This window comes from Orycteropus afer, unplaced genomic scaffold (genome assembly GCF_000298275.1).
Source record: "Orycteropus afer afer isolate SDZICR_OR568_19922 unplaced genomic scaffold, OryAfe1.0 scaffold00457, whole genome shotgun sequence".
NCBI lineage: Eukaryota > Metazoa > Chordata > Mammalia > Tubulidentata > Orycteropodidae > Orycteropus > Orycteropus afer.
In genome coordinates, this window is record NW_006922044.1 from 289,951 (window position 1) to 312,205 (window position 22,255).

Below are 22,255 nucleotides of genomic sequence, written 5' to 3' on the forward strand. Positions count from 1 at the left end.
CCTTCTGGTTAGCAGTCAAGTGCCTTAGGCACTAAGCTACCAGAGCTAGTAACCAAAATATAGGCACTCTGGTGGCTTAGTGCCTAAAGCATTTGATTGCTAACCAGAAGGTTGGTGGTTCAAACCCACCAGCCACTCCTCGGAAGGAAGTTTGGGCAGTCTACTTCCATAGTGATACCGCTTTGGAAATCCAAGGAGGGGTCGCTCTGAGTTGGAGATGACTCGATGGCATATAATATCATAACAACCAAAATATATATATAATTTTGACAAAGACAAAATGAGAAAAGGACTAGAATAGATATTTCACCAAAGAGCATATTTACATGATGACCAAACACATGAAAAGATGCTCAGTATCATTACCCATCAGAAAGATGCAAGTCAAAACCACAAGCAGATACCAGTTGGCTCCCACTAGGTATGGCTAAAGTAACAACAAGGTAAAAACAACAACAATCTAGAAAATAACAAATATTGGCAGATGTGGGGAAATCAGAACTCTTATCCATTGCTGATGGGAATGCAAAACAGTATAGCCATTGTGGAAAACAGTGCAGCATTTCCTCAAAAAACTAAAAAAAAACTACCAGATGAAGCAATTCCATTTCTAAGTATGTTCCCCAAAGTCTTGAAAGCTGAGTCCCGAACAGACATTTCTATACCAAAGTTCATTATGTCACTATTCAGAACAGGCAAAAGGTGTAAACAACCTAAATTCTTATCAATGAATGAACGGACTAATAAAATGTGGTACATACTTACAATGTAATATTACTCAATCAGTAAGAAAAATGAAGTTTTGATACATGCTACAATATGGATGGAGCTTGAAGACATGTTGAGTGAAACAAGTCAATCACAAAAAGACAAATATTGTTTGACTTCACTTATGTGAAAAGATGAGAAAGGGAAATGTATAAAGACCAAAGTTTATTAATGTTTACAAGAGGCAGAAGGGAGGGGCAAAGGTGAATTACTGCTTTTGGAGTACTGAGTTTTGGTTTATACTGATGGAAAAAATTACATTGATTACAGTTAGGTTTGCATAGCCAGTTACTGCAATTGTTGTGCATAAATTTTACATCTGCAAAAAGTACATCTGCAAAACTTTTGTAATAGATATATTTATAATCACGACAAAAAAAAAAGTAGTTGTTGAGGCTACTTATGTACAAACAAGTATCTCTTGGTTCTAAGGTTTGGAGGTGTAGGGCCATGGGTTTATGAGACGTCCCAGTTAATTAGCCTAACAACATGTTTACTGTTTCTATTCTACCTTCAAATTCATTGTGTAGTGCCTAGGGTCTTAAAAGCTTTCAAGTAGCCATCCAAGGTACGGCAAGTAGTCTATTTTGCCTGAAGTAACAGAAGAAAGAGAGTCAGGAATAAGAGGAGCAAATAGATGTGTGGATAATTGCATCCATGAACAACTCCTTCCTTTGCCATGACACTAGAACTAAATGGCTCCTGGCTACAATTACTGAATATGTTGATCAAAGATTCCACAGAAGAACCCTGAGCAAACTAGAGAAAATGTAGAAAACAACTCCAAATTCCCATGGAAACCAGAATTTCTGCAGCTATGAAAGCTGGACGAACCCCTGAAATTGTTGCCCTGAGATAATCTTTAAACCTTTAACCCAAAACATCATCTGAAGTTTTCTCAAAACCAAACAATATTTTAGCTTAACTAGTAAGGAGCTCTGGTAGCATAGTGGCTAAAGCACTTGACTGTTTACCAGAAGGCTGGCGGTTCAAACCCACCAGCCACTCCTCGGAAGGAAGGTTGGGCAATTCTACTTCCATAGTGATACTGCCTCAGAAACCCAAGGAGGGGTCGCTATGAGTCGGGGCCGACTTGACGGCACATAACAACAACAACAACAGTAATGAACGATGCTTTGACCATTATGCTCTCTTCAGATTTATCTACATAAGATCAAATCACAATGGTAACTTGAATGATTAGATAGAAATGTTAGGAGACAGTGAGTTTATGTTAATGCAGAGGAATAATTCAGAAAAGGAGGGTGAGAATGGTTGCACAACTTGAAAAGTGTGATTAATATCATTGAATTGTACATATAGAAATTGCTGAATTGGTATATGTTTTGCTTTGTATATTCTCAAAAAGAGCAAAACAAATAAAATAAATTATATCTATATATGTGTGTGTGTGTATATATATATATATATATATATATATACACACACATAAAACTAATGACAGACAATCCTAAAACTTTGACTTCAGAAAAGTATTTAAACATTTTATCTGCAAATTGTTTTAAGAACTATTTTGACATAATATTAATCATAGTATTCAATTCTAATTCATCTAATGTAAACGTTCAGAAATGTCATAAGTAACACAAACACTAAAATTTGTGCTATATAATATTTTAGCCAAAAATATAAAAATTCAAAAAGGATGTAAGAATTTAGCTTCTGATGTGTGTTTATTTAACAATGTTTTTAAGAGGATTTTCCAATTCTCCTGCTTCAGAAAATCTTCTCAAAATTCTCTTTGTTCCAAAAAGAATATGTGCACACTTTTATCCACTTTTTATTTTTCGTGGGGTTGGGTGTTTCTCACACCCTTGATCACCTAAGGGCTTCACATAATTAAATTAACAATCTGGTGAAAGACGTGGTAGTCATGGCAAGCCTAGAGGAACAAAGTGAAAGAACTTTCTTGTACTAGCAAATATACAATCCCTTCTCCAGCTAGATCAAGGGAGAAAACACTGAATCCAGTGGGTCAAGACGTGCTTTCTGATATCTTAAAGAAGTGGTAGCCTGGAAAGGAATAGATGTATGCACACCGATGTTCTTTACAACACTATTAACAATGACAAAGAGACGGAAACTATCTAAGTGCTCATCAACAAATTAATGGATAACCAAACTACGGTACATAAAAACAGTGGAATATTATGTAACGTTAAAGAATAATGAAGAATCCACAAAACATCTCATAACATGGATGAACATGGAGGACATGATGCTGAGTAAAATAAGTCAATCTCAGATGGACAAATAATGTGTGAGTCAAATATATGAAAAGTCAAGGAAAAATTTACACACAGAAGGAAACTTTCTTTGTTGGTTTCCAGGGGAGTGGAGGCAAAATTACTAGCTAGGTAAGATATAGGTGGAGGGAACAACAAAATACCAAAATTGGGTGACAAGCACAGTATCACTAAGGAAAAGGAAAACATGGAATGGTGTACAAGAGGTGGATACAACAAAGGTAAATACTATTACATACACAATATTGCATAATCAGTAATATCAAACATTAATCTACAAATGGAGACATAGGGAGATAGGCAAGATGACCAGGTATGGGTAGGAGACTAGCATATACTCATGCCATATATTGATTTGGAAGATCATAGTTCTACATATGTATTTGTATGTTAGAAAAATATCTGTATGTATAATGGAGGAAAGAGAGGCAAAATTACGATAACTTCTTAGCCACAACCAAACACCTTCAGGGAGGGAGTCACTGGGCCTGCAGGCTTGGCACCATCACCACGGGGGCTTTGAGCTCAATTGGCATAACATAGTACACAAAAAAGAGCTCTGGTAGCATAGTGCCAAGGCACTTGACTGCTAACCAGAAGTCTGGAGGTTCAAACCTACCAGCCACTCCTCGGAAGGAAGATGGGGCAATCTACTTCCGTAGAGATACTGCCTCAGAAACCCAAGGAGGGTCATTGTGAGTTGGGTCTGACTTGATGGCAAATAACAACAACAACAGTACACAAATAGATTGTTCTACAACCTACTTTGATAAACAACTGGGGTCGTACAATCTTGTAAGCAGCCATCTATGATGCAAATATTTGTCCATCTTTGCCCAGAGCAAAGAGGGAAGAAAATCAAAGATGCATGGAAACTATTAGAGTAAGGGACTAATGGAGCATAGGAGCCTCAGCTTCCATGACCCTGAGACTAGAAGAACTAGATGGTGCTTGGCTACAACTGCCATCCACTCTGAAAGGGATCAAAATCTGAGATCCCGAATTGAGTGGGAGAAAAACGTAGAACAAAACACAAAATCATAAAACAGGCCAGCTTTACTGGTCTGATACAAAGCAGTGAACTCCCAAGACTATGGTCCCCAGTCAACTTTCAGGCCTGAAATTGAAGTCACTTCCGTGGCTTAACTTTCAACGAAGATAGGCCTACAAGATAAACAGGAGCTCTGGTGGCATAGCGCCTAAGGCATATGACTGTTAACCAGAAGGCTGGCAGTTCAAACCCACCAGCCACTCCTCAGAAGGAAGGTTGGGCAATCTGCTTCTGTAGTGATACCACCTTAGAAACCCAAGGAAGGGTCACTATGAGTTGGATTTGACAAGATGAACAATTACACTAGGGAGGTACACTAGTTAATCAACCATGGGAGATCAGAAGGGTAGCATTTGCACAGGGAGAAATCTCAGAACACATAATACATAGGAAAGAAGGCCAGAGTGGATAGGTAACCAGAGGGCAGAAGTGGGAACAGAGCTGTTACACAGTGGGGACTACACTCAACATCATGAAAGAAAATGTGTTTGACTTTTGAATGGAAAATAAATTTGCTCTATACACTTTCATCCAAATCACAATAAAAAGTTAAAAATAAATAAATACAAAGTGTTTTTCAGAATAATTAAAACAGAACAAATATACCTGTGTGGCAGGCTCTGAGTCTTCCCTAGTGTTGTTTGGGGGGCTTTCTTTGTGCTTCATTGAGCAAGTTTTGCCCTCCTGTAAAGTCAGAAATTAAAATTAAGTTAATGAAGTTAAATGAAGAAAAAACAGAACAACAACTACAACAAGAGAAAACTTGAAGTCTTCGCATTGAAAGATTCTACCACTTGAATGTACACTGAAAGAGAGAGCTAGAGACAAAACCATCCCAACGTGAGTGGAATCCTCAAGGAGAGATCACACACGCACGGTGAGTTTTGGTACTGCTATGACAGTAGGCTACCATAAAGAAGTTCAATTCCACTGGAAAGTTCTTCGTCTATAAAAAGTTAAAAATTGAAAAAGAAAATTAAAGGATTATAAATCTACTGAGTCTTTGATTCATCTTGACTTTAAGATTTAAAGATGTCAGTGGTCTATTTGCCTCAAGGAGCATTGGGTGTTGCATACCTGAAAGCAATGTAGAATAATGAGCATCAATCTTCCATGCCAGGAAAAAAAAATCCTCAGTATCTTAAATAAATAATATTTTTGAAAGTACAATATTATATTTTACTCATCAGGAAATCTCATCTCATTTATTAATCTCAGCAATTTTGAAGGTGATGAAGTGCCAGCTATCCTAAAATTATACCAAGTGAATTTCATTTCCATTTTAATCAAGTTAAAGTATTGAATTTTCCTTCCTGCCTGCCTGCCTGCCTGCCCGTCTGCTTGTCTTCCTCCCTACTTTCCTTATATCCTCTTAATCCTTCCATTGCTCCCTTTTTTCCTTCTTCTTTTATATAAACACATATTTAAAGTATCAGTTAAAATACTTCAATGTTGAATCCGCATTTTTTATTTGGTGATTTTCCACAATCCTTTCAGTGTGAAACAGGGAGACTAGGAATTTAATAATCCATGGCCACTTGAAAAGTCAGTTTGTTTCCTGAGAGTCAATAAAAGGATGGAGACCTAAGCTAATTTCTAACTTTGAGATTCTATAAAATTTTCCAAGTACATGATAACTAAATATGAATCTCCAATCCTGATTTTACAGCAAAAACATTTTTATGTATTCCTTATTCTCCAACTATGTTGCTTTTTATTGAATAAACCATGTTACATTATACTTCCTTACCTATGTGTGCACTATCTCCTCTCTCTCTCTACTGTGAGATACTGAAAACCCACTAGTCCTTGCTAGCCCATAATTTGTACCACTGGAAAAGTTCAGACGCTTTTGCCTGTTCTGAAAGTGATATGCATATAACTTAATTTTAGCACTTAACTTTGTTTATATATGTATGAGCATGTCCAGCTTTTCAACATATTGTGAATTCCTTGAAAATGGGGACTACTTTTTATCAGTCCTACAGCCCAGTTAGAAGCCTATCCATATAACAATTACTCAGTAAATAATCTCTGAAAAAATAATGAATGAATAAATCCAAATATGAAAATATATCAATTCTTTAGAATTTTATGAAATGCCTAATTTTATTTTATTTATTTTTAGTTACCAGGTTTAGATATATTTTATAAGGTTTTCAACATGTTAACAAACAAACTTTCTTCTCAATTAAAAAAAAAATAGCAAAAGCAAAGAGTTGCTATCAAGTTGTTTCTGATTCACGACAAAGTCATGTGTCAAGCAGAACTGAACTCTAAGGGACTTCAATGGCTGAATTTTCTAAAGTAGATTGCCAATCCTTTCTTACAAAATATGCCTAGGTGGACTTGAACCAGTAACCCTATGGTTAATAGCTGAGAACATTAACCCTTTGCTGTACCCAAAACCTTGATTATATTGTATCAATTTGCTTTAGGCAGCTCTGATAGCATTCTGCATTTAACTGCTAACCAGAAGGCTGGTAGTTCAAACCCCCCAACTACTCCTCAGAAGGAAGATTGTGCAATCTATTTCTGTAGAGATACCACCTCGGAAACCCAAGGAGGGGTTGCTATGAGTCAAATCAACTCAATGGCAGTGAGGTTTTTTTTGTTTGTTTGTTTGCTTGTTTGTTTTCAGGCTGATGTGTAGAGGGATGTTTAGGCTACCCAGGAAAGAAATCTGAGGTATATGAGTTTGAGGTTGACCTCAAATATTGAATTTCCATGAACAACTATAATTCCGTTTTTATTAAGATGAACCAAATGGGTTTTATTTTTATTCACTTTCATACTGACTTTGAAAATAAACTGAAATAAATATATATAAAATGGTGCTAAAAAAACCAATTTATGCAGCAAGGAAACTGCATAGTGTAGGGTTTTCTAAAAGGCATTGGGGACGATAAAATTCATCAGTCTTATCAGTTTGGGAAAAAAAATATTTGGACAAAGTCACTTTTCTCATTGTAGCTCTGCTCAATGTCTTTAACACATATTTATTAAAACTTTGTTCTTAGATAATCTATCCACATTAATATACATGGAAAATAACCCAATCCTATGAAAAAAGGGCATGCATTTTTAATCACTCTCTAGCAATTCAAATGCATAGGTGAAATCTGAGAGCCACTTCTTCATAGTACACAAATGCATGAGATTATACACCTTTAAGAAGGATATATACTATATGAATATTTTCTGAACATATTTTACCCTAAAGTCCTTTGTGTGAGGCATCACATGAAGTCATTGTCATGAGAAAGATGTTTTAGGATTTACTGTGGAGTGTGTTCTTTCATTAACAGTAACATAACCAACTATGTGAGACAAGACTTTGAACATCCAAAGAATGAAGACTTAGTAAATTCCAACATTAAAGAAAATGTTATGTGACTGGAAGATAATTCAAAGTTAAGTAAAAAACAAAACAAAACAAAACAACTGAGCCTATAATAAATGCTATCTTTAAGTTTATTTTGTGTTTCTTCAGCATTGAGGATCCTACCTAAGACAAGCTTCATAAAATTATTAGTATTTCTTAGGTAAACAACAGATGTAAAGCCAACATAATTTTAAGTTGCTAGTATCTTGACTTAATAAATATCTTATCAACCTTGTAGTTGTTGTTGAAGCAGACAGAATTCTCTTGCTCTTGTTGAAAATACGTTCACATTGACAAAATTACAAATAACTGCTATTTTGGAGAGGAAGAAGAACTTGACCCATGTCCAATATTCTGATTTACAGAAGACTTTGCCTAATAATTAAAAGTGCTTTGGAGTAAAATAGACTCCCCCACCTCCAACTATTGGCTGCTGTTCATTCTTTGATAATTTTGATCAGGTAACTTATTACTGGGTCTTAGTTTGACTGTAAAATGGACTACTTGATGAGAAAACATAAAAATATTTGGCATAGGTACTAACAGATGGTAAACATTCCTCTCTTTTGTCTTCTTCCTTTACTATTATTATTACTATCAGTAGGTACAAACTAGCCATTATAATTATCTGACATAGACATTACAAATATAAGGTATTATACCAAGTCAATAGTCAGAAAATCCCCACACATATAGCAGGAGAAAGATAGGGGGAAATAAAAGGAAAGACAGAAATAACTGCTGGATGGAATGGATGCAAAACAATTTCTTATAAATGCTTCTCTTTTAACATTGCAGAGGTAAAATAATAAAAATCACTACTTTTAATGTTTTGTTTCAGGAGGAAAAGAGACTGGAGAATATGGAAGTTTCAAGGGTACAGAAAGTTGTGTTTAGATACTTAAATATTCATGCAATAAAATATAGGTTTAGAGTTATTCTGGTAAATAGTATGGCATTAAACTTCTAGGGAATCTGCCTTAGAGACAATTTACATAACTCTTAGCAGTTGAAGACATTCAACATTTAAGGGAGTTGTCCAATGAGGGTATGAGCAAACTGACATTGGGGCCATTCAAATAGGCCATGAGAGTTATAACTAGATAAATCCACCTTAATTTTCATATTTGATAGGTCACATTTACTACATTGAATCTATGCCACTTTTTAAAAATTCTATTATTTCTTCCCTTCTCATTCTATTCCCAAAATAGCCAGTAACCTGAAATTATATATAAAATGTTAATATATACAATAATAAAATATGCAAATATATGATAGAAATATAAGAGAAAATATATGAGAGAAGAAAAACAAATTACTTTTCAGTTGTACTAAACCTAAATGCCAAGAAATTATAGACCTTGTAGTTTATCCTAAAACAATGAAGGATGAGAATTTGTAAATAAACTTGTAAACAAGCAGCAGTTCAAATAATAAATCCCTGGGGATCAGAATTCTGTGGTTTTAAAAGCTGTAAGCATCCTTTCTATCTACCCATCTCCCACATATCTACACCAAAAAACATAATCAGACAATACCAAACTTAATCAAAACTTGTCTCCTCCCCAAATATTCTTTGGCCATATATGATTCATACACAGAGTAGCAAATTTCTCTAGTTGCAAAAGAAAGGAAGATTCCTAAAGAACAAAAAATAGCCCCTACTTATGTTGAAAACCATCCCAAAGTGTCTTTCCCAGAGAACCTTTTATGGTTGGTGTAAAAATACAAGCTCTGCCAAATTTTCTATGCTGTTCCTCTCCCTGTTGGTGTCAGCAGTAACAGAGGCAGACAAAAAGGACTAAGGAGATGGATGAGATGAGAGACTTGGGGACTGTTTCTTAAAACATGAGAGGTGACACAGGAGTGTGGCTGCCAGTTCACCTCGATGAACCACAGCTAAGGGTCCTGAGATGAATGCCTGCGTAGGAAACGAATGAATCTTTGCTGTCACCTACTCAGACTCATAGATTTTCTTTTTTATTATGACTGTTAAATACACACATACATAGGGTATTTTGTTACATTATTATTTCCTTTGCCTCATTCCCAACACTGCCTGGAGTTATTATTGACTTTTCATTCCTTTATTTCATCCTGGTACAACCAGGAATGGAATTGAATTCTTGAAAGAGACAAAAAGTGCAGTGTCATATAAGAGATTTTATGACAAACATAATATAATGTAGCAGTTAAACCTATGGGCTAAGAAGTCTGTGTTGAGCCAATGTTCAAATTTTAAAACCACGATTCCTCCCTTTGTGACTTTAGAATAAAAAGTTCTCAATTTCTACATTTTTTTACATGTGGAAAAATTTTACTTTATATATTTTTGTAGGGATTAAATAAAAAAATTATCTAAAACATTTAGCTTGGTGCCACTGGGCCAATAAGATCACAATATATTGTAGTAGTGATGATGATGATGAAGATAAAGATGAAGGTCATAGGTAATGAAGATTACATGTAATATTAATAGAGCTCATTTAGTTGGCTTTTAATAAAGATATATTGTATGTTAGGTAAAAGGAGTCCTGGTGGTGCAGTGGCTATGCATTTGTCTGCTCTGAAAGGTCTGCAGTTTGAACCCACCAGCCATTCTGCAGGAGAAAGATACAACAGTCTCCTGTAAAGATGTACAGCCTTGGAAACTCTAGGGGCAGTTCTACTCTGTCTCACAGGGTTGGTATGAGTTGGAATTGACTCAACAATAGTGGGTTAGGTTTGATTTTTTTGTATGGTAGTTGGGAATATTTTGGGGTCTTGTAAATCACATTCACCATCATTTTTAGGAAAAGACCTAAATTCATGGGATTGTTATGAGGAATAAATGAAGACAAAGAACCAGGAACAAAGTACCTGGAACCTATCAGATACTCAGTAAATCTTATCGTCTGTTATCATCATAGCAAATCTTCTGATACTGTATATTCAGCAATGGAAAGTTTTTATATAGGCTGCCTGTGGATGATGGACATCAAAATTCAAGTTATGTATGATGATTTATATTAACAAGCAAACACTACTTTGTGATGTACACCAAAACATTATTTCTGTATTCTTATGTTGTTAAAGATGTTTTAGTGTATCTGGAAGTGTTTGTTTGAAGTTGTCTATGCATAAAAATGACAGTAAAAATCATACATTAAGTCAAATATTTGACTAACTGATGTTAGATAATAATTTTACTTAGCTGTTCCAACTTATGTACAAATTTGACATAAAGACAGATTTGGGAATGGAACTCATGTGTTATCCAGGGACTACCTCTATGATGATTGATGTGATTGACTCAGTTTGGAAAGAAATGTAGTTCTTTTCAGCTACCTTTGCATTAATACAATGCCATTCTCCCATCTATGAAGAAAAAAAAAATATGATTTGGTCACAAAAACAGACATTAAAATAATAGCAAATTATGTTTTTCATGTAATGTAAGTGATTAAAAACAATCAATATGTTTACTGCTGGCTAGAATATGATAAAATGGACTTCTCTCACTCTGACAATGCTGATGTAAAAATAAATAATTATATTATCTATTAATTTATTATAAATGAATCCAGATGTTTTACAAAATAATTTAGTAAGACAGATAGATAGAGTGGTTTAATTATGTTTATATTCCAGTGAATTTCACTTTGGGATTTTTTTTTTCTGTGAAGATATTAATCCTCAATTAAAAACAAAGGGGGAAAAATGCTTTGTACATGAAAGTGTTATTATGGTTACTTGCAAAATAATAAAAAATAGAAACAAATTAGTGGTAGAACATAAATACAGTAGCTAATTGAATAAGGATACAAAAATTAGATATTTCATAGTCTTGAAGCAATGCATTTAGAATATTTAGTAAAATGAAAAGTGCTTAAGATGAAAGCATATAATACTGAATTATGTAGATGACACTGTCACCACAATACAAAACAAGGAGTGCATGTAAAATTGACAAAAATAAAAGTAACAAATTGTTAACATTGTTTGATTTAGGAGGTAAAATATTTTAGACAAAAAGCCTTATCACATTCCTATTGTGTGTATTGTTTTTGTATATAAAAATTTAAGATTATGTAATCAATTTGTCATTGAAGACCCTTGTAATACTAGAGATTGGTTTCTGAATATGAAGAAATGGTGCACAGGTCAGGGATATCTACCTAAATGGTGTGGGGAAACTAGAACCACAAGGCACTGACTGCAGTGCACGGGAATTATTCTCTGTAGACCGTGTCTATTAGATATGTGCTTTTCCATCACTTATCACATACCTAAGAATCAAGGACAAAAACAACAAAATGAAACAAAATTCTCTTTAATACACATTCATTAGAATATTCAAGGAAAGGAGGAGGTAGGGAGAGAGAGTGGTAGACACTGATTTTCTGACTCTACGCTTGAGCTAGTACCACTTTGTAAAGTGTCTATTTTTCAGCATTCAGACTTATTAGAAAAGAAATAAAAAGATGGCATTAAAAGAAATAGGATGGGGAGTGTTATTAATTAAATTATGTTCCCCAAAAGTATGTGTCAGCTTGTCTGTGTCACAATTCTCAGTATTATGTAATTATCCTCTATTTGTGATTGGATGTAATTACATGTTATAAAGCCTCACCTCTATGATATTAATGAGGCAGAATTAGAGGCAGTTATGTGAATGAGGTAGTGTGCAATCTCCAGGTCTATCTTCAATCTCTTTTGAAATATAAAAGGTAATAAACGGGTGAACGGAGATAAGAGGGACGTACTGTCACCAAGGAAGAAGAGCTGAGAATGGAGTGTGTCCTTTGGACTCTGGGCCCCTGCACTGGGAACCTCCTAACCAAGGGGAAAATTGATGCCAAGACACATGGAGATCTTCAAAGAAAGATCTTTGAAGGCAAAAAGATGATGAAACACAAGGACCTTCCTTCTAAACTGCGAGCTAAAAGAGAGACAAAAAGCCTTTCCCTGTAGCTGAATCCCTGAATTTACACTTCTAGCCACACAAACTGTGAGGGAATAAATTTCTGTTTGTTAAAAAGATCCACTTGTGGTGTTTCTGTTACAGCAGCACTAGAGAGCTAAGGCATAAGCTTTAGCATCAGATAGATTTGAGTTCCAATATCAGACTTTTCCTTTACTTGCTGCATGACCTTGGAAAGATTACTTAACTGTAGTGGATTTCAGTTTCATCATCAATAAAAGAAGATAACAAATAGCTTACATAATTGTAAATGGTATACACAAAATCACTGCTTAAAATGTTAGTCATTGGATCCAAATGATCTCTCTCTGTCTTGTGCATTCCTCCTACAACTTTATTGTTGTGTTTTTATATTTTGGTCTCATGATAGCATAGCATATATGTCTTTATCTTTATCTTAATCTTTACCTACATCTAGAAAAAGAATAAAGGAAATGAATCTAGATCTCTGTACTGGTATTTCAGTCCTTCCTTCTTTCCTTCTCCCTTTTGGAGGTGTGTGTGGTTAATCTCTCTTTTTTCAATAATATATGACCATCTATTCACAGGCTCTTTATCTGTATATAGTTTGCCTATAAACATTATACATGTTCATAAATATTATTAAATATGCTACTGAAATTAGCAATGCTTGAGAACTTAAGCTTTACCTCCATTTATCAATTTGAACTCCCTTTTTTTTCCTTGAACTAAGGAATACTTCAGATGCTGTTTCCACTCCTGCATTAAAATCGAACAATATAATATTATTTGGAGAAAAACAGATAAGTATAGTGAATGATAGATTAATTATAAAAAATAACTATTTCTGTCTTAACAGAAACACTTTTAAATGCTAGTCTTGAGAACTGCAAAAAACAGGCACAGATCTTCAAAACACTTCAGTCACCTCAATTAGTTAAAAATTCAACCTGATGTGTAAAGCACCTGTACCTAGAAACGCAAGTAATAAAACATGCACATTGATTAGGAAAGTATGTGCAAATTCAACTGCTTCAATATGCAGCTTACTCATTCAATTAAGTGGAAGACCTCGGGAGGAGCACAGCTGGATCTGTAAACTGTGGAATGGGATGAGCCATGAATGCATCTTTATCAATGTGATTCCTCTCTCCTATATAGTACCGCCACAATAATCAGGTTTTGTTGTTGTTGTTTATTTGTTTCCTGTGCATTCAACAGTGAATTTTCATCTGCCAAAATGTTACATTATGGTCACAAAACCAGGCAAGGTCTATGTAGATGAGTTAAGCCCTGGTAATTTACTTCCCTCTGTGCATGGAAAACAACACACAATTAAATAGTGATTGTGGAAATTGCCATAGTGGAGTATCTTTAATAATTAGCAGAACTTCATTGTAATGGAGAGAACAGGCCTTGCAGTAATGCAAATGATTTTGATTCCCAACTCCACCTCCTGCTACTGTGATAATGGGGGCAAGTTAGTGAACATTGAGCTTCTTGGATTTTGGTATTCTACAGAAGAATAACATTAAATGACAATAAAAAAAAATTGGGGTTATCACTTTCAAATTTTGACATTATAACAAGTACATCCCAACGTATTTTGTTTCAACAATACTCTAGAAAATTAAAAGAAAAAAAAAATTCATACTCAAAATATACTAAGGAGCTGATGTTAAAGAAATTCTAATGTGTATTTGTGTGTATGTGTGAGAGACAGACAGAGAGACAGAAAGAGAGATTCATTCACAGAAAATCCAATGACAGGCTGGCATTATTATTTGGCTCTTTATTCAATGTCATTTTTCTACCTCTCTGTATCGTTGACAACTTCATCACAGGTTAACCCTTGAACAGAGAATGGCACTGGGTAAATATTAATTTAACCTTGCTTTTCTCTCTCTTATTTGTATAATGGGCATAAAGATGCTTACTGGTAAATTTTGCATCACAGTGAAAAGAGATAATGCAGCTAACAGTGAGGTGAAAAGAACCAAAGATTGTACCTATCACAGGTAAGAATTCCTTTACTACTGATTAACTATAGGAATGTGGGAAAGTTACTTCATCTCACTTTGGTTCTAAGTTGCCTAACTTGTTTGTTTTGTTTTTTAGATACTATCAAGTTAGTTCCTATTCATAAAGACCATGTGTGAAACAGAACTTAACACTGCCTGGTCGTGCACCTGCCACACAATCATTGCTATGTTTGAGCATATTCTTGCAGCCACTGTGTCAATCCATGTCATTAAGCGTCTTCCTCTTTTTTTCCTTTATTGTGATTTGGGTGAAAATTTACAGTGCAAATTCACTTTCCATACAGAAGTTCACATAAACTTTGTCTCATGATATTGACCACAATTTACCACAATGCAACAGCTGCCCTCCCACTTCCTCCCCATAGTTACCTCTTCCCTGTGTCCATCCCTCCATGCACTCCTGACCCCTAAACTGTCTGTCCCCTTGTGCATAAGCAGCCCTTCTTTCTCCCATGATTGTTCTCTCCAAGGAGTGTGTCTACCTCAGATAAATGTTCAACTCATATGTCTGTCTTTTGCTTGGCTGGAAACTACAGGTGTGGGTATAATTTCAGACCTGAAGTGCAACTAGGAGCCATAGTCTCAGCGGTTCCACCAGGCTCTATTGGACCAGCAAAACTGCCTCCCCCCTTTTTTTTTCCTCCAAGTGATTTTGAGTTTTGTTCCACATTGTTCTCCCTCTCTATCAAGGATCTCCTACATAGATTGCCTTCCAAGTGGATGACAGTGGTAGCCAGGCACCATCTAGTTCTTCTGGTCTCATAGTTGTATGGGCTTTAGATTGGATAGTGTACCACTCACTAGGATTAATTGTTTCCCTGAATTTTTGGTTTTCTTCATTCTTCTTTGCTCTGGATGAGGAGAGACCCATCGTTGCAACTAGATGGCAGCTTGCTAGCTTTTAAGATCCCAGTTGCTACTCACCAAAGTAGGAGGTGGAACAATGTTTTGTATAGTATGTTATGCCAATTGAGCTTGATGTCCCCTGAGGCCATGGTCCCCAGCCTACAGCTTCAACTGCTCGGTCTCTCTAGGTTGTTGGTAGTGACCAAAGAGTGACCACAAGCTTGACCCTTGTCAGCTCTACTATACATCTGGGAATTCTGATCATTCACATTAACTTACAGGACCATTGTCTACCAACCCTATACATGTTCTTGGATATGCTCCCTATTTCATTTGTTGTTATGTGCCGTCGAGTCAAACCTGACTCATAGCGACCCCTCCTTGGGTTTCCGAGGCAGTATCACTACAGAAGTAGGATTGCCCAACCTTCCTTCCGAGGAGTGGCTGGTGGGTTTGAACCACCAGCCTTCTGGTTAGCAGTCAAGTGCCTTAGCCACTATGCTACCAGAGCTCCCCCCTACTTCATAGACATACCTAATTGTACAACCTGCCCATCCATCTATCCACCCATATACCCATGTTTGCCTTCGCTGACAACGCAGTACTGTATGTGCAAAAGGGTTCATCTTTGTTGTCTGTACCTCCCATGTATCTCTCTATGTCTTTCTCTTCCTCAATGCTACCATATTGGTCACTCACATTTGGTGAATTGCTCTTCTCATCACCCAAATCAATACTTTATCTATCTAACAGCGTTCCCTCATCTCCCCCCCACTGCTGGTAACCAACAAAGAAAATTTCCTTCTTTAGATAAACCTTTCTTTGACTTTTACAATAATGGATTAACACAATATTTGTCCTTTTGTGATTGACTTATTTCACTCAGCATAATGTCCTCCAAGTTCAACCATGTTATGCAGTATTTTGCAGATTCTACATTATTCTTTAGTGTTGCATAGTATTCCATTGTGTGAATGTACCATAGTTTGGTTATCCATTCCTCAGTTGATGGACACCTAGGTTGTTTCCATCTTTTGCTATTGGAAATAGTGCTGCAATGAACATAGGTGTGCATATATCTGTTCTTGTCATGACTCTCACTTCTTTAGGGTATATACCTAGTAATGGAATGGCTGGGTCAAATGGTATTTCTAATTTCAACTTTTGAAGAAATTGCCATATTGCTTTCCACAATGGTTGTACCATTTTACAGTTCCACTAGCAGTGTATGAGAGTCCCAATCTCTCCACAACCTTGCCAGCATTTGTTATTTTCTATCTTGTTGAACTTTGCTACTAGTGCTGGAGCAAGATGGTATCTCATTATTGTTTTGATTTTCATCTCTCTAGTAGCTAATGATCATGAGCATTTCTTCATATGTTTGTTGGCTACTTGAATATCCTCCTTGGTGAAGTGTCTATTCATGTCTTCTGCCCATTTTTTAATTGGATTGTTTGTCTTTTTGTTATTGAGGTGTTGGAGTGTTCTATAAATTCTAGAGATAAGTCCACTGTTGGATATGTCATTACGAAAGGAATCTTCCTCTTTTAAGCTAACCCTCTACATCTAACAAGCAGAATATTCTTCTCCAGAGACTGGTGCCTGCTGATAACATGTCCAAAGTAAGTGAGATGAAGTCCCACCATCCTTGCTTCTAAGGATCATTCTGTCTTTTTTTTTTGTTTTTTCTTCCCCAAGATAGATTTTTTATTCTTCTGGCACACCACCATATATTCAATATTCCCTACCAATACCAGAATTCAAAGGCATCAATTCTTACTTAGTCTTTCTTATTACTTGTCTAGCTTTCGCATGTGTATGAGGCAATTGTAAATACCATGGATTGGGTCAGGCGCACCTTAGTCTTCAAAGTGACATCTTGGCTTTTTAATGCTTTAAAGATGTCTTTCACAACAAATTTATTCAATGCAATATATCATGTTATTTCTTGACTTCCTCTTCCATGAGTGTTGATTGTGGATCCAAGTAAAGTAGAAATCCTTGACAACATCAATATTTTCTCCATTTATCATGATGCAGCTTATTGGTCCAGTTGTCTGGATTTTTGTTTTCTTATGTTGAGGTGTAATCCATACTAAAGGCTGTAATCTCCTTCTTTAGTACTTTTCTTTGCTTTTAGTAAGCTTTACTTTAAAGAAGCTAGCATAATTTTTACCCACAAATTTGGGGTTTATTTTTCTGCACATTTTTTTTCCTTTCTTTTCTCTAGATAATGCTTTCCTATTTTATAAAGCCCTCCATTGTCAGGGACTTGTAAGCAGGTATAAAGGCAGGATACCAAGCAAGAGCTGCCAGTGCTAACCATAAGTCATTGTTGAGTTTCATTTTTCTCACATTACAAATAATTAAATGTTGGTCAGAAACATTGTAAAACATGTTTACATTTTGTATTAAGTCTCGATCCCTAAGGGAATATCAACATAAAATGTGCAATATCTTTAATTCTTGATACACAATTAAACAATGTAAGACACGCTTGCAAGCTTCAGAAAAATGGCACGAAGCAGATATATTCTTTGCTTTCTCAATGTGACTCCAATATTATCATTTAAACAAAATTGCTTTTAAAATAATTTAAACAAACTCAAAACTGATAATTCAATATGCCTCTAAACTCTTAGTGCTCCATTATGCTCCATTTCAAGTTTTCTACGTCTATTAAAAAAGAATCAAGAAATCCTAAGGCCGTTTTTCTAAACTACCCTGCCTGGCTTGCAGAGGGTATAAGCAGCAAGTGAATAAAACCTACAAAGATACTTAAGAATAAGTGTATCTCCAAGTTCAAAATCTTGGTCATAGAAGATTATGAGGCCTAGAATATTAAACTTTCAATGTAGCATGTTTTTAGAATGATCTAATAAGAATTTTTATGTAGTTGAACAGTGTATTTAATATCAATCAATATATAATAAACAGGAAAACTGTGCAAGATATCAACCCCAAGTTTCTTAAAGTGTTTAATAGTAAATATTTACAGAAGAAAGTCTATTTATCAAGATAATACACATTCCTGGGCCCTATCTGAGACCTACTGAATTGTATCTTTGGGAGTGGAAACTGAGGATAAGCAATTCTACACATTGATGAGGTTATTCTTAGTCACCCTGAAGTTTGAAAACCATTTATTTACATTGTGTAGATAAATGGAGAAAATAGTAAAGTTGTCAAGAATTTCATTTTACTTGGGTCTATAAGTAGTTCTCATGGCAGCAACAGTCAAGAAATCAAATATCATACTGCATTGGGCAAATCTGCTGCAAAAAACCTCTTTGAAGTGTGAAAGAGCAAAGATGTCAATTTGAAGACTAAGATGTGTCTGAACCAAGAAATGGTATTTTCAATAACCTCAATGCATGGGAATTACACAGTGAAAAAGGCAGTCTGAGAAGAATTGATAGATTTGAATTATGGTATGCAAAGAATATTGAATATACCATGGACTGGCAGAAGAACAAATAAATCTATCTTTGGAGAAGTTCAGCCAGAATACTTCTTAGAAGCAACTATGGCAAGACTTCATTTTACTTACTTTGGACATCATATCAAGAGGGATCAGTCTGTGGAGAAGGACATCATGTTGGGTAAAGTGGAGGGTAAGCAAAAAAGAAGAAGACCCTTAATGAGATGGATTGACATACTGGATGTAACAATGGGCTCAAACATAGCAACTATTGTGAGGATGATACAGGACCTGGCAATGTTTCTTCTGTTGCCCATAGGGTCACCACACCTAACAACAACAACACAAAAAGGATGTGAATAGTAAGGTCACTTCAAAAAAGCGACAACATTAGGAAACAGTAAATTAGCAATTCAATCTAGTGTTTCTGTTTGGTTTTCTTTTTGTAATTTTCAGGCTTTCTCTCCTATGTTATTCTGTTCCAGGATTAAAAATCTGTCACCTTTGCCGAGTGCTCCAATTCACCGAGTGCTCCAATTACCTTTCACTAAGCTCACTGAAAGGCGATCTGGTGGTGCAGTGGTTAAAGCACTCAGCTGCCAACCAACAGTTCAGCTATACGAACCCACCAGCTGCTCTGTGGGAGAAAGATGAGACAGTCTATCTCCATAAAGTTTTACAGCCTTTGAAACCCTATGGGGCAGTTCTACTCTCTCTTATAGGGTCACTGTGAGTTGGAATTTACTTGATGGCAGTAGGTTCAGTAGGTAGGAGCTCACTGATGTTCATCGAATTCTGAATATGAAGGAAATCTTGACATGATAATTGTTTCCCTCTGCCCTAGTGCTTCAGTTCCTTATTACCTCCCAGAGTAACTGTTTTCCATAAAGCAATCTCAGCTCTCATCTATCTCTATTTTCAGACATATTTTAAGAGTTCACTTTAATTGACTGAAATCTTCATCTTACAGCTTTTTAGCTTTTTCCACCAGATGCATATGGTTCCAAAGGCTGTTCTTGTTTCAAATTACAGTAGTTATGTTTTTGAATCAAATTCTCTCTAAGAAATTAAGTAAATTAATTAATTCAAAAATATTTATTGAGGTTTAATATAGATAGTATCTTTGACTATTTGAAGGAGAGGTAGTAATTACTGAAAGACAACTATATACTATTAATGTATTACTCACAACTGTTGAGTCAGATCCAACTCATAGTAACCCCTCCTTGGATTTCTGAGGTGCTATCACTACAGAAATAGATTGCCCTATCTTCCTTCCAAGGAGTGGCTGGTGGGTTTGAACCACCAGCCTTCAGGTTAGCAGTCAAATGCCTTAGGCACTACACCACCACAGCTCCCAATAATACATTAGATACTTAAATTGTGATCTCATTAGATTATATTAACAAATTGTATATGGTATGATACATTTATATCTCTTTTTAAAAGAGGAAATTGAGCCTAAAAGGGTTTAAAACTGGATTGCTGTGGCTTACAACTTGGTAAACTTGAGATCAGCTGCCCATTGGATTCTGTAGCTTGGGCAGATGATGATCTGGTATATTTTCTCATCAGAAAGTTATCAATAGATGAAAATACTTATCAGCTTTCTGGTATGTCCCACAGTCTTACATAAGAATTGGTCTTGTATGGGCAATCCTACTTCCGTAGTGATACTGCCTCAGAAACCCAAGGAGGGGTCGCTATGAGTCGGGGCCGACTGGACAGCACATAACAACAACAACAACAACAATTGTTACATAACAAATTAAGTGTTCTGAGATGATTATCTCCTACCCATTTTTAATACTCATACTACAGTCTTTTATTACCACCAAAGTACCCACCATTACCGAAATTTATTAAGGTTTTGTCTCATTTAAAATGCAAATAAAATAAAGATGAATATAATAGAAAGCCTATTACTGAATAATATAGTAAAGGAGTAATATGTTATCTAAACCAATATTTCTCAAAGTACGGTCTGTCCACAGATCATCTGCCTTAGATTTTCTTAATGGGAAGGAGTATTGCCAGGTCCATGCAAAAAAAATACAGATTCTTGAGATTCAGTTAGTCTATTCCTTTAGAATTTCCTGAGGAACTGCTTGGAATATAAATTTGTAAAATCTTCCCACATGATCCTTATGATCATGTACATTTGCCATTGATATTGAAACTTACCTGCATATTAGACTGGCTTGGAGAAATTAAATAAACAAAAACAGATGCCCTGACCCCACCCACAGACATGGTAAGCTAGTGTTCTGGTTACCTAGTGCCGCTATGACAGGAATATACCACAAATGGGATGGCCTTAACAAACAGTTTATTCTTACAATTTGGAGGTTTTAAGTCCAAGTTCAAAGTGTCAGGCTCTAGGGGCTGGATGAAAGCCCCTCAACCTTGGGGTCCAGCTCTGCCTCCTGCTCCTGGCCCACTAGAGCTAGAGGCATTTCTTCACTTACACAGCTGCTGGCTGCTGAAACTGAGAAGCCCCAAGGTTGACAAGTAAAAAGGCACAGTTAAAATGTGCCTTAAGCCACAGTCACAACAGGCCATTAACTTAAGTCCATTGTAATTCCCAAGGTCTGCAGAGCATAGCAGGCTGCTGAGCAATGACACAGCTACATGCAGGGTCCAAGTGTGCCATAGGCTAGAGACCATTCCCAAAGCTGCTACTTATATATAGGAAGCAGCCCACATACCCAAAGTCTGTTACTCAACTGCTCCCAGTAGATTCCACCATGGAGTTGATTACCAGTCTCATCATACTACATCCAGCTGCCCAGCCACTCAACCAGGCCCAGCCAAGTTGACGCAAAAACAACCACCATAGCTAGTTTTTCTGGAATGGGTCCTGGTCATCAATATTTCCTAAGAGCTTGTCAGTATTTTATAAGTGGTATTGATCTGAAGAAAAGACAAAAATTATCGGAACTGGAAAATAGATATCCACTATCTATTAGAAAATAGATATCCACTCGGACCCAGAAATTCCTACTGCTTACATCTGTCTTATTGCACCGTTCATGTATCTAATTTGGCTTTTAAATGCATTTTTGTCTTCTATAGCCTCAGAATGCTAAATGCTTCCAGCACTAAAATATGTTGTTGTTGTTGTTGTTGTTGTTAGGTGCCGTCGAGTCATTTCTGACCCATAGCGACCCCATGCACAGCAGAATGGAATAATGCCCGATCCCGCGCCAGCCCCACAATCCCTGCTATACCTGAGCCCATCATCCCAGCCACCATGTCAATCCATCTCACTGAAGGCCTCTACTCCTCCTTTGTCGACCCTCCACCTTACCAAGCATGACATCCTTCTCCAAGGTATGGTCCCTTCTGACAACATGATCAAAATAGGTGAGATGAAGTCTGGCCATTCTTGCTTCCAAGGAGCATTTCAGGCACACTTCCTCCAGGACAGATCTGTTAGTTCTTTTAGCAATCCATGGTACTTTCAGCATTCTTTGCCAGCACCACAACTCAAAAGCATCAACTCTTCTTCGGTCTTCCTTATTCATTGTCCAGCTCTCACATGCATA

At 36.2% G+C, this 22,255-nt stretch overlaps 1 protein-coding gene across 1 annotated transcript in view; it reads right to left on the minus strand.

Annotated features, from left to right (window-relative positions):
* The window catches only part of LUZP2 (leucine zipper protein 2), a 412,454-nt gene that overhangs the window by 493 nt on the left and 389,706 nt on the right, over nt 1-22,255 (minus strand). The window contains exon 10 of the mRNA XM_042782748.1: nt 4,693-4,770. Coding sequence (XP_042638682.1) covers nt 4,693-4,770 — 78 coding nt within the window. The remainder of the gene's footprint in view (nt 1-4,692; nt 4,771-22,255) is intronic.